Consider the following 18,514-nt stretch of genomic DNA (forward strand, 5'->3'; position numbering starts at 1 on the left):
CCGAGCCACCCCAGGGCGCGTGCGCCGGCGCCCCGGCCGCCGCGCTCTCCCGTCATTGGCCCCAGCGCACACGCCCCCTCCGGAGAGGGGCCGAGCAATGGCCAATCAGAGTTCGGTCGCCCGCTCGCGCAACGCCTCCTGGGTACCGTCTTTTCCCTCGCCCTCCAAGTATCCAGTTGAGAACACGGTGTAGGCCTCCCTCCGCCCGCGCAAGTGCGAATACAGAGTTTGGCTCGGCCCGTGCAGGACAGGGACAGGATTGGCTGGCGACGAGGAGGCGGGCCCCAGCGCGGCGCCTGTCATTGGGCAGGGCTTCCCAGTGCAGGCAACCCGAGCGGCGCCTCGGAGTCCCCGCCCCCTTTGGCCCTGCGTCCGCCGCGGGGCAAGACGGGAAGAGAAAGGCCGCGACGTGAGCGCGCGACTCCGGTCGCCATTTTGTTTTGGAACGAGCGAAGGAGGTAGCCCGAGCAGCGCGAGCGGTTCCCGCCAGGCGCCCGCCCCGGACCGAGACCCCCGACGCTGACCCGCCTGAGGTGAGGACCGCGCCCGAAGCCTGGCCGGAGGGAAGGCCTGCGCGGGAGGGAGCTCCCGGCCGCCGGAGCGGGGCGAGCGGGAAACGGTGCACAGGCGGCGGCCTTCGTCCTCCTCGGTTCCGCCGCCGCGGGAGTGCCGCGCGCTCAGTCGAGCCTCTTCCGAGCCCCGACACGTGCGGCCCCGAGGCCGCAGGGGGCGGCCGTCGTGCCTGCTCCCTTCTCCGGACGGCCTGGGACGTAAACAAAGTCGTTGGTGGCCGCCGGCGCCTCCTCGCAGCCGGTGCGGGCGACGGCGGCGACCTGGCCGGGCAGCGCGTGCAGGCTGCTCCGTGAGGGGCCTCGCGGGCCCTGGCGCTGCTCCCGTGGCCTCGCCTGCTTCCCGGCGCAAGCCGGAAGTGACTCGGGCTGGTCGGCGGAGTCCTGCTCGTAGGAGTGAACGGGGCGGGGGAAGGCTGCGCCGGGCCGGAGGCCCCGGGGCGAGGCGAAGCGACCCTCCCCGTGGCAGGGCGCACGCGGCTCTGGACTGCTGCAGCGCGGCCACGAAGGCTTTATTTCTGCCTCGCTTCTCCGGAGGCGTGACTGGTTTATGTGTCGTTTGAGTGGCCGTTTTTGTTTCATGTACTCGTGAAAGAGTGTTTTTCTGAATGGCTGAAGTAGGTTTAGCTACTTCTGCTCATTTTCCATTTTTCTTAGAGCAAACGGCTGCTGCTTTCAGTTTGGCCCGGTTTCTTTTTACTGTTAAGTCAAACACTTGAGTATCTTGTTAATGGGGAGAATGCCTTTTTTGCATTTACTCATATTTAGTGGCGGAAAGAATTGTTCCCCACTTCTCCTGAACTACGTGGTTGCTGCCTTCGTGGATTAGAATGACATTTCTGCCTCTCATTTTGGATCTCCAATTGGTGTTAAGAACATAAGAATGGCTTTGCTGGATTGAGCCATCCAGGCAGATGCTTTTTGTAACTATCCAGATGCACCTAGGAAGATCAAAACCACCCAAACGTCCCTGTAATTGGGACCCTGTTTTTATTTACTTATTTACAAAAGCAAGCAGTTATGTGCATTTGTTTCAGTGTTTCTTAACGTTGTGCATGTGGGTATTGTCAGATTTTTGTCAGTGAATTAAGCTTCAGGAAGAAACATTTTGTTTACATAACAGATCAAATAATAGAAGGCCCTATGCTTTATTAATCTGTCATGAAAAGAGAGTATTTGTGTTGTAGTTCATATAAGCTCTGAATCAATAACTTCCTAGTTCAAATCTCACTTCTACTATCAGTTTGGACTTGGGCAGCTGGTGATTCTTACCTTCTTTCACAGCGATAATTCTTGTTTACCTTTCAGTGCCATTGTAAGTATTACTGATAATAAGCATTAATAAGCATGAATGATTTTTGCTCGTTAAAAACCTCCATTGTTGCTTTCTTCTAAGCTAACAAGTTCCAAACTTGCCTTTCACTGCAGCAAGGGTATGCCAGTTTATGTATCGTTTTAGTTCTTTTTCTGCTAGAAGTGTACAGTGTTCTCAAGGTAGATGTGCCAGACATACCATGTCAGTTTAAACTTTCTTAACAGTGCTTCTCATGCTCTCGCACTTCTTCTACATTCTTATGGGATAGTTTTAGCACACAGTATTGTATACAGTTTACAGTCGAAGGGGGGATGACCTGCTGCTCCTAGAATCCTTCCAGGCAATTATGGGAATTGTAGGGCATCTTTCCACCTGAACATACATGGGATTGTGCCCTCACTGACATTTCTGACATGATTTGCACTCGGATCCCTTTTTTGAGCTAATGAGGACAAAGAAATATTTCCAGGGGTATCCCAAGATGCATAGTGGAAAGGGATGACAAGCATTTTGCATTCTGTCCCTGGGTGCTCCTTCAGTGGTTCTGAGAAGATAAGGAAGCATTCGCCTGCTCTTCTTATCTTTCTCAGGCATCTATGTGATAAGGTGCAAGCTTGTTGCATATGCCAGAGAATTTGAGGTGGGAGTGGGGTGGGGGCTTCAGATGAACACTAACTGAAACTGACTAGTAAGCCAAGCTGTAGACTTGTGTTCATTACTGTGTATGAGATCACAGGATTGCTTTCTCAATGAGTGCAACTTTGTGTATACATTAAGTTCCATTTTACTGTTTTGTTCTCTATCCAGTTGGACAGATACTTTTGGAGCGCTTTGCTTTGTTTGGGATTTTCATGATTCTAAAAACATAAAAGATTTATTCTCAGCTTTTGCAAACTCAGGTAATGTGTCCATCTCTAGTTTAGCTGTCTTGTAGCTTCCTAATGTACCCTATTGTTTGAATTTTCAAATTGTCAAAAGTAACTTCATAGTTCTATTTCCTTTCTCTTCTTTTTAACCAAGTACTCATGTCATGGCAGCTAAACTTTTTGATGTTGTGGATGTTATCAGTTGATTGAAAATCCATGTATATGGTGGATTTGTATAGCTGGATTCTAAATGCTTTCTGCCAATTTGTGTGGAATGGATGTTAAGCTTATCAGCCTAAATTTAAGGTCTTCATGTGAACCTTTAAAAATAGGTTAAATTAGGTACTTTAAAGTAAGGATGCATACTTTGAAGCTAGTTAAATATTTTAATTAGACAAATGTTCTATATTCAGAATTTCCCATGCCTGAGTATGGGTTACAGCTGTCACCTATCTGCCAAAGTACCATGCTACATTTACTGTTTGTGGCTAAAGGTACAGAGTGGGTGCCAACCTCTACTTCTATCCTTGATATGTTTATGAGCCAATAGACCTCTTAATTAATGGATATAGAGCTGAAGCTGTGGCATTATCATTTAGAAAAAGTCTTAATTGGTTGAGGCTTTCAATTTTTTGTAAGCTCATATTTTGTTGCCTGCTTGTGTATAATTTTTAACTAGATGAGAATTGGTTGGGAACTATTTCATGTCTTTTCACTTTCCTTTTTTTGTAAAACATTTCCTCTGAATTGCTTTTCCATTTCCTTCTAAACGCACCATGAGTTGTATTTTACTTTCTACAGCCCAAAGCATAGGAAGCCACTACAATTCTGCCTTGTGGATAATTAGGGGTTTGTTTGTTTGTTTGTTTGTTTGTTTGTTTTTGCAAAAACTGAGCTCTCTGTCTGCCCCTGTGTGGTGTGAAATTTTATGCTCGCTGGCCGATGGAAGTGCTGCTAATAGATTTTTGCTGTAAAAATACTTTGTAAAAGTCTATGGATGCAAACTAATATACTGGGGCATGCTGGGAGTTGTAGGCCTTTTAAAATCTAAATTTATATAGCATTGCACCTTAAGTCATTTGGTGCAATGCTATATAAATTGCATTGGCCTTTTTTCTTAAGTAGTAAAAATGCTTCCTTAATTTGTGCTAATTTCAGTATTGATAGACTGTTGACTCCTTATGTATTAACAGTGTCATCCTAAAAATGGTTTATCTGTCAGATTCCTTCTTGAACACTTAATACAACTGATTTTCTTGCTTGATTCATTTTGTCAGTGGTCTCTGATTTTATCTTAAGTGGACTTCCTATGACCTAATTTCAACTTCTTTTCTCCTGTCACAATTGTCATGTCCAGGCTTTCTTCATGGGCAACATAATAGGAAAACTTAATTTTCCCTTTGAGTGGGTTTTCATAACACAACAACCCATTGTGGGTTCCAAGCCACAGGGGGTTATCATGACATGTGAACCCGAACTGATTCTTGCAGAGCGGGTTGTTTATGGGCAACAAGCTATACCAGCAACCTGTGGCTTGTTCTTAGAGATGCTAGATCTCCATTGAGTCATCATGTCGGCCATACTTGGTTGCATGACCCCATTGTACATTATGAGAGGGAGTGAACAAGCAAGCCACTTGGCAAGAGTGTCAAAAGCTGCATGCTGAGCTGGGTCAGGCCAGTGCTAGTTGCCCCATGGAAGCTTACCACGTTTGCAAGCCTTTTTGTGATTGCTGTGGCTTTCCTGCCTTCATTCTTTTTTCTTTTGAGATTTCTTTGTGATTTTTCCATTTGACAGTTTTGATAGCTCTTTCAGTGAGCTACACAGCACATCACAGGGCTTTCAGCCCCATTTTTCTTAGTGCAAGAAATTTAGGTAAATATGTTCAAACACTTAAATGATTTGGACTTGAACAAACATTAACTACTATAGATGCTAAATAGCAAGTCTTTTTTGGGCAATATCTTGAGAGGGATATTGTCAGAGTTCAGCTGGTACCCACCATGGGCATTTTTATTTATTTATTTTTTATTTATTTTTCGATTTATATCCTGCCTTTTTCCTACAAAGGGCTCAAGGCAGCGTACATCATTCTCCTCCTCCATCTTATCCTCACAACAACAACCCTGTGAGGTAGGTTGGGCTGAGAGTCTGTGACTGGCCCAAGGTCACCCAGTTGGCTCCATGGCTGAGCGGGGACTAGAACCCAGGTCGCCTGAGTCCCAGTCCCATGCTCTTAACCACTACACCACAGTGGCATTGACCCCATGAAGCTGCAAAGAGGTGTAGTTTTCACATTGCTTTCTCTTGATAGCTGTCAAAAGCTGAGCTGTCGAGAGAAATCAAAGCTGCAAGTGATCTCTGCTTAGATAAGGTGGTGGGCCATAACTTTTTGACAGAAACACATGCATTCGTGTCTGTGTATGGCTCTGTCAAAGACAATTCTTACTGAAGGGATTGGAGTTTGGACAGCTCTTTACAAAGGTTGATGCTCCTGCAAAAGGCTCTTGTTTTTCCATTTTCTGAAGCACCTAGAATTTTCAGAATGATGTGGAAAGATGAAGAATCTGACAACCGTCCTCTCTAAAGAAACTCCCTCTGTATGTATGTATGTATGTATGTATGTATTTAGAATATTTATATGCCATCCTGTCGCGAAGGCCTCAGGACGGCATACATAGATAAAATAATATAAAACATAACACACATGAATTACAGATCTGCACTGGTTGCAGTTAAAAGCATTTAATAACCAATATTAAAAGTTATTAAAATATTGCTGGAATAAAAAGGTCTTAACCTGGTGCCAAAAAACAAATAATGATGGTGCCAGGCAGATCTCTCTGGGGAGCGCATTCCATAGGTTGGGCGCCACCGCAGAGAAAGCCCTCCTCTGGGTTCTTTGTCTTTCACGGAGGGTTCCCGGAGGAGGGCCTCTGTTGCCGATCTCGGGGCGGGAGGGCAAATATGGAAGAAGGCGTTCCTTTAAATTAAAGTGACCCCCCTCCCCTCCCCTCCGGGTGTGGCTGGTGCTGAACTAGATACCCAGGTGGGCACAGTTGAGAGAGGGATACATCCCCCCTCCCACCCAGGTCTCTGTAATGCAAGCCAGGTCGACCCCCTCATCCACAATTAAGTCGTGGATGAGGGATGTTTTGTTAGGGACCGACCTGGCGTTAAGCAGCAGCACCGTCAGGCCCTAGGGGTGGTTGATAAGCTTACCCGGAACTTTGTGGTTGGGGGAATAACCAGAAGGAGGAACAGGTGTCAGCCATCTGTCCCTCCTTCTTCTATGCCGACATGTTAAACCCCCAATGTCACTGTGAAGGGAGTTGTGTATAAGCTAAGCTTTTTTGGCAGTGCTTTTCACCAGAATCAAGAAAGGGGAAGATAACATACAGTGACCCTGATCATCTTTAGGAAACACTGCGGGTTGTTTCAAGAATGAGCCACCCTGTCTAACTTACTTGCAGTGTAGAACCCACCACTTGACACCTTTTTTCCTTGCCCCCATATTCAGTCCATGAGCAGATCATTGTGACTTCTATCATGATGGCATTGCATAAATACTGTTCTTTCTCTGGTCTTTGCCTTGACTACTGCAAAGTTTAGTCCAGTATTGACTATTTTCCCTGGCACACGTTGGACAGGGTTTATGGAGACATCTTTAGCATTACCACAACCTGTTTCTTTTTTCACAGGAGTTGAGTCTGAGACCTGCTACATGCAAAAGTTGTGCTCTGGCACTGTTGTGGACCCACTGCAGAGGCTTCCATTGTCTCACCATTCTTATAAGCCAGTCCATCCTTTTCTGTGTCGTACTTGTCCAGCTCCTCCACCTTTGGCCATCAGAAGGCCTCCTGCTTTATAAAATATCGCCTACCTGCTTCCATTGCTACCTCTTGAGGCTGGCACTGCTTTCCAGACCACCTTCCTGAAACCATCAAATTGCTTCTTAGATCTGACCTCTTATAGGAAATCTCTGGGAAAAAAATCTATATCCAGTATCCTATTATAACTATGCCCAAGTATAAGTAACTGAAATAATCACATATTCTTCTGTTTTCTCCAGTCTCCATTTCCCATTCCTCTATTAAGTCTCTTCTGTTTTTAGATTGTGTTTTCATTGGTGTAGGGATTTCTGTCTTATTCTTTGTGAAATACCATGTACATTGTGGATTTAAGTGACTGAACCCAAAACTCTGGATTGCTGAGGAGAAAAATAGCACTGAGTTACAGTGGAGGAACAAACCATAGATTATAACTCTGAGTTGATTCTTCTTTTATCCTCAAGGTTCTGTGTTTGAATGTCACAAAGAACAACTGTCTTCGGTCTATTTAGTGAATTGGGAATAGTTGGGACCCAGTATACTTGCTCTTTCCTGCACAACCTGTGGTTAAGAAACTGAATTGATCCATTATGGAAGCTGTGTCAATGATTGCTCTATAGCAGGGGTTGGCAACCTGCGGCTCCGGAGCTGCACGTGGCTCTTGAACCCCTGTGCTGCGGCTCCGGAGCTCAAAACACGCGCCGGCACAGCCGCTGATCTGCTCAAAGCTCCACTCGGGGATGCAGCGATAGCTAGTTAAGTAAATCGGCTAGTAAATTACTACATTCCTCTGCTAAACAAGCAGGCTCTCATGTTACACAAAACACTGCTGAAAAGATCCTCTTTGTCCCAATGTCATCTCCTTCATCTGAATGTTAAAAATTGCGCTTGGGACCTGTCACAATTCACAGCACTTGACTGTTTATCTGCTAATCAGTCACTAAACACACCTATATCCGGCATAGTCGCCGATCGATCTGCGAAGATCGATCTGCGAACCCGAACCCGCTCCAGTTCACTGAACTCCCCCCCCACCCCGGTAGGCCAACCATGACTACATCGAAGAAAAGTTTCTGAAGAAAACCGGCTGTTTAATGATACCTGGGTAGATTCATTTGCTTTTACTGCTGACAAACTTATGGGGTTTGCTGTTTAATGCATGCAGCCCTTTAGCACTGACTTTGACTCTTTAGGAAGCTGTTCTCCTATTCAAAATATATGAAAGGAGTCCTACTAGTTTATAATGTAAGATGAAAAATAACAGTTTTTAGTCACTGAACAAGAGCTGCAGCTAAATCATAATGAAGATATACATAGCATTAAGGTAAAAAACAATATATGCAGTGTTACTTTCATTTTAGATGTCAAAAGGGTTTTGCGGTGTCCGGTGTTTTCTTTTGTGTGGGAAAGGGGTCCAAATGGCTCTTTGAGTGTTAAAGGTTGCCGACCCCTGCTTTATAGCAATGGCTGCTGTTTGTCATTGTGAAGCGATGCTAAATCTTTTATTCTATCCTACAGTTCCAGGAATTCCATAATGGGCAAACATGATTTTCCTTCTCACAGTACCTACTGCAGTGATTGGCTGTCTTCGCTGATGGGGGTGATCAGCAAATGCAAATTCCAGTTACGTGGGGTGCCCAGCAAAACATTTTGTTATTGCAGAGTTTTAATATCCAGTGATGCAGGGAACAGGGGATATGATAAGTTGTTTCAAAAAGGTGAGCAGATATGTAGTGTCTGTGCCCACCTTAGTGTTAAAGGTCTTTGCCCTCTACTTTAATGCAGGTGTGAGTTTAACCTTAGGAAATCTAGAATTGCTCCATTTCGATGTAGCTGGCAGCAGAAAGACCAGCGCACAACTTCAGCTTGTTCTGTAGAAGAGTGGGCAATGGTGACCCATGGCCTAATTTCTTGTGGCCTTTTGCTGAATTTGCGGCAATTCTCACCTCTGACAAGGGTGATCTGGCCCAAGCTGGGCAGTGTAGGAGGTCAGTGATGGGGAGAGAAAAAGAACAGGAGACTGTTGAGTTGGGGGGTGGGGTTCACTGAAGTTTGGCCTTGGGGCCTGCCCAGCACTGTCCTGCAGCTGTGGATAGTTTTATTCCCCAGGGAACAGGACCTCTTGATGGAAAAAAACTATTTCCGACCTCTGCTCTATTATCATCGATGTCACAATATTTCAAGATGTTGTAAGAGACTGTTCATTCATAGTCGGAATTATTGTGGTTAAGCTGGTTCATTGCTAGTCTCACCTAAAGTATGCCAAATGGATCCTCACTTGCTTGTAACACATTATTGTTGAGTGCATTTGTGTGAAGGTCCGGACATTGTCACCCATTCTTCGTTATCACTTACGTGGCACTTCGGATGGCTTTAAGTTCCATTGCCACAACAGTGTTGTCAAATAAACTGTATTGTTAGGAAAGGAAGTTGAGGGAGAGAGACCTCAATCTCTCATCGCAAAATTTCACCTGAGTCCACTGTTAAATGATGCCTTAATATGAGCACTCAAGTGACAACTTGGCAATTAGTTTAATATTGTTCCAATTTTCTTGTTTGATCCTATGGGAATTTTTCTTGTTTGTAAGATCCTATGGGAACTTTTTGGACTGAAGAGTGGCAAAATCCCTTTCATATTAAAAAAATTAATAAATATTGTGCATCCTGTTCATATAAAACATAGGATGGAGCTCTCAAAGTGCAGTATCTAATGGGGTGATTATGTTCCTCCATATTCTGTTGTGTCTCACCAGTTGTGTAGTGCAGGCAGCTCTCCACTGCTTGAGCGATGGCAATTTAGTGCTCTCAGATGAGGGCATGCAAAATAAGTAGAAACACTTACTTCTGGAAGGGAACATGTCAGCAGAGTTCACCTAAGTGAGCTCCGCTAACCTGCTGTGCCATGGAGTGTACATAGTGGGTTCTGTGCAGCAGCAGTGCCATTAGGAAATAGATAAACACCATTGTTAGCAATATCATTTTCAGTGTGGTTGTGTGTGTACATGCGTGTTTGTGGAGGATACACAATAATAAACTGAAAATCCAGATAAGACGGAGGTTCTGGGTAGGTGACTTGGGCCTTGCCCTGGACGGGGTTGCACTCCCTCTAAAGGACAGGGTCCGCAGCTTGGGAGTGCTCCTCAATCCGGAGCTGTTCTTGGAAGCTCAAGTGACAGCGGTGGCAAAGAGCGCTTTCCTTCAGCTTTGGCTAATCCACAAGCTGCGTCCCTACCTGGAGGAAGATTGCCTAGTGACAGTAACACATGCATTGGTTACTTCCTAGTTGGATTTTGTAACGCGCTTTACGTGGGGCTGCCCTTGAAGACAGTCCGGATACTTCAGATGGTTCAAAACAGAGCTGCCAGGATGCTGTCGGGGACTGGGCGTTACTCTCATATAACCCCAGTCCTCTACCAGCTTCACTGGCTTCCCATCGAAGTCTGGGCTCAATTCAAGGTGCTGGTTATTACCTATAAAGCCCTAAACGGTTTGGGACCAGGACACCTAAAGGAATGCCTTCTTCCCTGTTTGCCCTCCTGCCCCCTGAGGGCAGCCCTCCTCTGGGAACCCTCTGTGAAAGATATTAGGAGACAGAGTACCCGCTCTTCTCTGCAGTGGCTCCCCATCTATGGAATGCACTCCCCAGAGAGGTCTGCCTGGCACCACCGTCATATGTTTTTCGGCGCCGGGTTAAGTCCTTTTTATTTAATCAATATTTTATAAGTTTTTATATTGAATTTTATTACTGTATTTTAATTGCCGCCAGAGTGGGTCATCAATTTATTTATATTGTTATGTATTTTGGAATGTTATTTGTGTAAGCCATCCTGAGGCTCTCACAAAGGACGGCATACAAATATCTTAAATAAATATAAATAAATAAAATAAATAAATAATGCCATAGCTTATGTGATCCTTGAAGGGACCAGTATCTTTTGGTGACAAGACAGAAGAATAGCACCCTTGAGTGCCATTGCCTTGATGGAAAGGCAGGATAGAATTCCGATAAATAATACAATGCTGCACCAGTCTTTTAAGATTTCTCTTACTGCATCCTTCAGTGGCAGTAATCCTTCACCTGTATGGTATTTCAATAAAAAGCATGCTGTAATCAGAGAAAGTGATCATGAACGTCGAATGGCTAATTTAAAATAGTTTAGTACCTTTCTGCCCCGTGAAAATTTAGAAAACTTTCTGTCTTACATCACAGGGTAGAAAAAGGAGGGCGTTTGCAGAAAAGTTCTAACAGATCTGTCTATTACTACCTTATTTCTTAGAAATAGAATTTTAAGGATATCTGAGGATAGATAGAATCACTATCTTATTTAACTTTTCCCTGCAGACCTTTTGTTCTATATAATATGGGGAGTACATGATCATTCAGTTATGCGTAAGCAATCACCGGCAAAGGAATTATATTGTATAAGATACAGATATAACTTAAGGAAGATGATAAGTAATGTAAGACTTAATGTCTTGTTTTGCAGGTGCCATGATTCACAACAGAGTGAGAGTACTAGGAAAGAAGAGCTGAAGATATAGCATACATTGAGACACAGGCTAACTGGAAAAAATTAACCTGTCTCTGAGGTGACTAAAGGGGAATAATGGTGATTTTGCGCCGGGCTCGGCCGCCTGCTTCCGCCCCAACCAGCAATGAATCTTGACTCGCTCTCGCTGGCCTTGTCTCAAATCAGCTACCTGGTGGACAATTTAACCAAGAAAAACTACCGAGCCAGCCAGCAGGAAATACAGCATGTAAGTAGAGAATGTCACTTTTTTTTCAGGAGGGATGAAATGGTGAAAAATGGAAAGGGTATCCACAGCTCATTAGTATAACTTACATTTTTGTTTCTTACTCATTGAATTAGTTTAGCCTCTAAAATGGTATATCCAAATCTCCCTACATTACGTTTACTGATAATTGTAATTTGTTTTGTTTGGCTTAGGTTACACTGTGTCAGTTTTCTGTGTTATGTTTTCTGAATTCAGATATCCTTGACTGACATCTTAGATAAACTTGTTAGCATAATTGGTCATATCTTTTAACATACTTAAATGCTGGTATAAAATTAATAGTATATCTTTGTAAAAGAAAAAATAAGTAACAAGACTTATTTCGAAACTTTCCAAATTAGATCTCCAGTCAATTTAAGACAGTGGAAACTTTCCAGATGAATTTATTTCTGGAACATTTTCCAATTCACTTGTTTTTGGAAAGACCCCATCCTTGGCCTAAAACTGCTATTGTTCCTGTGACAAAGTTGTTAAAGCAATTATGCAACAAACTTTGGTGTTCTGGACAAAGAAGCTAATGGAATGCTTGTGTTCTCCTTTGATGCCTCTGTGTAGTACCACATAATGGTTCTGTGCTTGCTTAAATATTTGCACCTTTTTAGAGTTAGAGGAGACACTTCCCTGGGAGGTCCACTGTGCATTCAGTGTGCACATTAAAGGGCTGTGACTCCCAGTTCCTCACATCAAGAGAAAGGAATTTTGCTTTTCTCTTTCTGTTCAGAGAGTGCGAGCTTAGGCTTTGTCCCATTCTTATTTTATCCCCCTTTTTCTTTCTCTTTTCCTTTCTGCTTTTATGTGATTTTATCTCTCTTGGTTGCTTTGTGCTGGCAGGCCCCTTGACATGCTCGGATGAAAGAATGGCAGGGAATGCTATTTTGGTAATGTTCCACTGCTCTAACGGTGGAACGCTGTCTTGACCTTTAACAGTTCTGTCAAGAAGTTACTTTGATCTAATTGCAGTTGTAGTGGAGTGAGTATGTTGTTGGAATCATGCACTGGAGAAAGGTTTGAGTTTGGCCATTATTTCAGACGTGATTTGTATCTTTGGCTGAGGAAGCAGTCCAGCATTAGACTCCTTAAATCTTTAGCTAATGCTAAAGAATATGTGATGTGCCCCTCACAGAAGAACACAGATTCCCATTAGAAAAGAAGTGTCAGATAATACAGCTATAGATTGCCCTCCCCTAATATGCAGGAAAGAAAAATTGCCAAACCACATCCAGCCTGCTTTTACCCCCCCCCCCCCATCCTGTGTTTGCTGGAGTGCCGTGAACCTCTTGGAACCCAGAGCCTCTCCAGCTGCTGACACTGTATGGTAGAAATCTAAAGCTGCCTCAACCCCAGGAGCCAGACTGGGTTGCATAGAATTCATCTGAAGGATCCCTTTTTAAAAATCTATTTCTGTAATGTTAATTTTACCAAAACAAAGCCATATAAAAATGGGATAAATCAAATTTCTTATGGAAAGAATAGGAACTTACAATAGGTGTGTATGAAATGTATATCCATATGGAAGCATGTGATAATACAGCTATTATTATTATTATTATTATTATTATTATTATTATTATTATTATTATTATAATAACATTTCTATGCCGCCCCTTGCCGAAACCTCGGGGCGGCTTACAACATGATAAAATACATTGAAATACAATAGTACATATCAATCAATACAAACATTTATGCATAAGCTTCAGGAAAAGGCAGGCCAAATATTAATATATTTATTCATCTGCAGGTGACATCTAAATAACACCTATTTGAATATTGAAAGTGTTATTAGGTTCTCAAGCCACTGGGCTATAGGAAGTGAGTATTAATCAATCCAGTGTTCTCATAACAGTCTTCTGGATGTAAGAAAGGTGCAGACAATACATTTACACTGTCCTTATGATGAGTTTCATGCAGAAGATAAATAACTTCAAAGAATGCACAAATCAGTAAATGTTAAAGAGCATTCTAATTCTATGCATAACCATACTGTAGCCCCCACCCAATCAGAGGCTACCGTTGGACATTGCTAAAATTGGTGGGAGCAAAGAATCCCGTGGACTAGACTGGCATCAGAAACAGGCACAGTTGAGCACTTGATGAGCACCTCATTTGGAATCCGTGGACAAGAGAGCCTGGGAGTTGCTCCTGTACTTCACCATGGCAGCCTGCTTGTTTGAAGGGCTCTCATTCTGGCCCTGACAAAGGCGATGGTGAGGAGGAGACATGGTGGGTGCTACAGCATCCTTGCAGCATCTGTCAGGCAAGCAGGTCATGAGAAAGAGGAGGAGCAGTAGCAGCTAGAAGCAGCAATGGTGAGAAGGTTGAGTGAGGGAGCCCATGGAATGCCCAGTAGCCCTCCAAAACCCATTGTGTGCTGTAGTCTAGAACACCTGCTCTGGTTTCTCCTCCGCCTCCCCTTTGTTGTGGCTTGCTGTTTTTGTTCATTTACTTCATCTGTTCAGAGAAGGGAGCTTTGCAAATGCACTGTTCAAAAGTTGATACGCTGTTGTGTGGGGTTTTTTTTTTATCAGCAGAAGCAGAGTAACTTTGAAAGAATCCCTTTCTATTGATCTGCTGGAAAACTTAAGAGGAGGGGCGTGTTTCAGTGAATAAGCCTGGAAAGCTCATAAGCCCCTTGAGAATTTGAAATGCCTCTGTGGGCCAGGGAGGGTGGGGAGTGAAGGAGTTGCTCTCAGTGTGAAACATACAGAGTAGGGAAGCTCTCCTCAGTCCATATCTTATAGTGCTCCTTTTACCCTCAGTGGTGGGTGATCTTGTTAATCAACAAACTTTTCGGACACCTGAGGCTGATTAGATGCTGTCTTTTTTTTCAAGAAGTTGGTTTGGATTATTGGGAATCGGTTTGCTGAGAAAATTAACTTGTATTTGCGCTTTGGGCACAATATGGCCTAGCTGTACCAGTGCTGTACGTTTCAGTATACTGAGTTTTCTCAAGATGAAAAAAATCACATAATTATAATTTTCTAATTATATAATTCCCTGACTTCTTTTCTTCTTTTAAAAAAGTGTGTGTCTCAGGAGTAGGGGAAGGTATATCTGTATTATCGCTGAAGAAAAATGTGTATGATATAGAAGTATTCTATTAGGATTCATGTGAATGATATAACAGTTTCTGCCTACTGTAATCAAAATTTGAGAAAGCAGTGGTGCTTCTCCTCGCAACTGACTGAAGCTCCAGTGAGCATGTGAATCACTCTCCCTCAAAAAGGGGCGATTTTTACTGCCTGGGTTCTCACGCCATTCATTGCTTTACATCTTCATTTTGACAGGCTTCTCTTGCAAGTCTGGAACACTTGAGAGTAGAAGCTGGCATGACTCGAATGAAGCCAGAATCTGTGCCTTATTGCTGTGACCACAGAATCGTGGCAAACAAGTAGCTTTGGGGGAGGGGGACAGTAGTTTTTTGGAGACCTGCATCATACCCCCTTTTCATGTCAAAAGAAAGCATTCTTTTTAAAAATCCTGATGGGGAAATTTGAGCAACTCTGTTTTCTTTTTTTGGCATGGCTGCATATTTCCCAGGGAATGTAGCTAAAGGCTCACGGAATTGTGGAAAAGTAGAAGGCTCTGAGACCTGTCAGACCAATTCTTTAAAACTAAGAGGGATATAATTTATATTGTTTTATAGGATTCTATTTATTTATGGTTGTGAGCTGCCCCGAGGCTTCGGCAAATGGGGCGGCATAGAAGTTCTCCTAATAAATAAATAATAAATATATCCTCACCACCTCTTTTGGGGGCAGGCCCTCTTTGCTTTTCAGTGGATAGTTTGCCAGTCAACAGCTGTTACATGTGTGCAAAGTAATGTGTATGTAGCCTTGCCCTTGACGCTAACCAGAATGCTGGCCAGCTAAAATCCCACATTTCAGTCAGCCATAAGTATGTGCTTGTGAAAGACTCCTTCCCCAAAAAGCAGAATTCATTTGTTTACATTTCTGTGGCTTGAAAATAATGATAATGAGCCAGTGATGGTCCTCCAAGGTGCTGCTGCTTTAGGTTTCAGTGGAGTGACTGTTACTAGTAGTGTGATGAGTGAGATTGCCAGAATAAGGGGGGTTTGCTGCTTTTGCCAAGTGGCTTGCTTCTACTGTGGGTCAGCACACAATGCATTGTCTCCTGGGTTTGGACAGCATGCCAGTCCATCATGGCTTCAATCCCTAGAACAAGGCGTGGGTTGTCATCGTAGCACGTTGTCCAAAAATGAGCCACCCTGTGCATGTTAGAGTGAAGCAGTCACTGGCTGTCACCTGCTTACTGGGTGCAGGTCAGAGTGAATTATTTTTCCCCCGGAACAGGCATAGTTGGCATACCAAGCACAGCTGGCAGTGGGTATTCTGGGCCCCGTAGGTCACCTGGGCTTTCAAGGACAGAGTTGGAGCCAGTAGTACACCCATACTACATACTCACTCATTCAGAGGGAGTGGATTCCCATCCAAAACAGGCAAATGGCCCATTCCAGGACTTGGGAACTGCCACCTCAAAGATTCTGTCTTATTGGGATTCAGCTTCAATTCATTCTGTCATGTTTTATGGCTGCCTTCAATTAGTAGCTGGCAATAAAGCTGGGAACTCAGCCTGCTATTTCACAGTTATGATAACCGTCAAAATGATTAACAAAGAGCCAGTCATTCAAGGCATTTGTAAATACGAGTGGTCAAGGCACAGGCAGAAAGCTTCTGTGTCCAGTCCGAAGTTCAGTGAAACCAGACAGCATCCAGTAATTCATCAAAGGCTCAGTGCTGAGGTTTGGTCCAGCGCTGAACATGAAAGTCCAGTCAAGACAGCAAGGGGAAGGGGTGAGGAACAAGGTCTGCAGTGCAGGAACTGACTTAGGCATTGATTATGATGAGCAACCCTTGATTGTTACCTCTACATATCTATTGTCTTGTCTGAACCTATTTGTGGTGATCTGCTGTTGTGATTTATTGTCTTTGAGAACAAACAAGAATCTGTTTGACAGTTTCTTCTTGCTTGTTGTGTTGTTCAGACGTGGATAACACAGCCCATAGAGGGGGGAGCTTCTTGGCAAGGGTGGCCATTGCAGCTTTTGCCAGATGGCTGCCCAGAGAGTGTCCCTCACAGCTCAGTCTGTGCTAGGGCAGGAGGCAGGAGCTGGGGGCTGCTGCTCCATTCTCCTAGGAGAAGGGGAGAAAGAGAGAGATTCACTTCCTTCACCCCGAGGGTCCTTCTCCCTGCCCGCCTCCTCGGTAGCCAAGGCATCATGACAGAAGAGCTCAGCGCTTCCTTAGATGGGGGCACTTGGGTGGAACTGTGGGGCAGTAGCCCAACCAAACTGCATTCAGTCTCCAGCACAGAATGTGCCTGTCCTCTCCTGATGCAGATCTCACTGAGAAATAGCACTGGGTGTCACCAGCACACTGGTGACTCCTTGTCCCAGATCGTCCGATGGTTTCATAATAGTTATTACTACCACTACTACATTTTTATTTCTCTCTATAGTCCATGGGGCTCTCTGGGCATTTTAAAGATTTAAAAATCTAAGTAGGAACAACAAAATAAAACCAAAATAAAAATTAAAAGGTTTGATCATCCAGTGCTACTTTCTGGAACTGGCCCTGCAAGTAAGCTGGCTCACAATAGAACAGTGCCTCCCAACTGATGGAGGCAGTCTCGAGGGATACTGTGGTCAATGATACTAAATGCAATGGATATATCCAGGAGGGGTAAGAGGGTCATGTTGTCCCATCTTGATCCCAAAGAGGGCCATGCAGCAGGGTGACGAAAGCTGGCTATGTTCCAAGCCCAGACTTGAATCCAGGTTGGGACGGATCCAAGTAGTCAACTTCGGTCCAGACTGCTTGCAGCTGGGGTGCCGTCACTCCCTTGAGCACCTTACTTAGGAACGGAGTGTTTGACTGGAGAGTAGTGCTCATGTATCTCTGTCTCCAGGGAGGGTTTTTCCAAGACTGGTTGCACTACTGCACCCCACAAGGCAGTGGGGACTAAGCTATCATACAGTGAGGTTCCACTGTTCTTATCCATCCAGTCAGACCCATGCGTGAATAAGCCATGATGGGCAGGAGCTGAGGGAGCACAGGATGGTTCAGACAGATGCAGGCATCTGTAGGCTCTAGAAGCTGAAACTGATCCTACAGAATAGGATAGGATGATGCACGGTGCAATAGGTTCTGCCTCACTGTTTCATCCTTGGACTGTCCTGCCAACCCGTTACAGCAGTCCTTGAGAGGTTCCAGCACTGGGCTTCCTGGGCTAGGTCAGGGGTCAGCAACCTTTAACACTCAAAGAGCCATTTGGACCAGTTTTCCACAGAAAAGAAAACACCGGCAGCTGCAAAACCCTTTTGACATCTAAAATGAAGATAGCACTACATATATCGTTTTTTACCTTTATGCTATGTATAAAAAAACTATAGTGTGTTGCATTTATGAAATCAATGAACTGCTACAGAGAAAACAAATTTTTATTCCTGCATGCAACAAAAACATTTTGAATTCCGAAAAAAAAGATGCTGGGTCGAAGGTTACTTTCAAATAAAATACTCAATGTCTATTTGAGTCCTCCTCGTATATATGAAATAAAAAGCTGAACTTAAATTATCCACCTGCAGCAAACCAAAAATGCTGTCTGCTTCTGTGCACCCTCATCCTTTTATCACTTGTCCTGAAGGGTGCAGTCAGCTGTCAACCTGAATAAAAAGGCTAATTGATACTTTCATACAGTAAGTAGCGTCTCTGCAATACAACAAATATAAATAATAGTCTGGTGAAATATTGAACAAACATCCCTCTCCCAATGTGATAATGTTGCTGGAATTTTTATCTTCTTAAAACAAGGAAGTAGATCTATATCTTCATTATGATTTAGCTGCAGCTCTTGTTCAGTCACTAAACACTGTTATTTTTAATCTTACATTATAAACTAGTAGGACTCCTTTCATATATTTTGAATAGGAGAACAGCTTCCTGAAGAGTCAAAGTCAGTGTTAAAGGGCTGCATACATTAAACAGCAAACCCCATAAGTTTGTCAGCAGTAAAAGCAAATGAATCTACCCACATACCATTAAACGTTCGGTTTTCTTCAGAAACTTTTCTTCTCTTCGATTTATCCATGGTTGGCCTACTGGGGGAAAAAGCTCA

The 18,514-nt window shown here is 43.8% G+C and overlaps 1 protein-coding gene across 1 annotated transcript in view; it reads left to right on the forward strand.

The window, feature by feature from the left end:
* The first annotated feature begins 411 nt into the window (after positions 1-411).
* LOC123025461 (CCR4-NOT transcription complex subunit 1-like) overlaps positions 412-18,514 on the forward strand; it is a 30,217-nt gene continuing 12,114 nt past the window's right edge. The window contains exons 1-2 of the mRNA XM_044434201.1: positions 412-533; positions 11,068-11,338. Coding sequence (XP_044290136.1) covers positions 11,237-11,338 — 102 coding nt within the window. The 5' untranslated portion in view covers positions 412-533; positions 11,068-11,236. The remainder of the gene's footprint in view (positions 534-11,067; positions 11,339-18,514) is intronic.

Source organism: Varanus komodoensis, unplaced genomic scaffold (genome assembly GCF_004798865.1).
Source record: "Varanus komodoensis strain SLA01 unplaced genomic scaffold, ASM479886v1 scaffold27, whole genome shotgun sequence".
NCBI classification, from domain to species: Eukaryota; Metazoa; Chordata; class Lepidosauria; order Squamata; family Varanidae; genus Varanus; species Varanus komodoensis.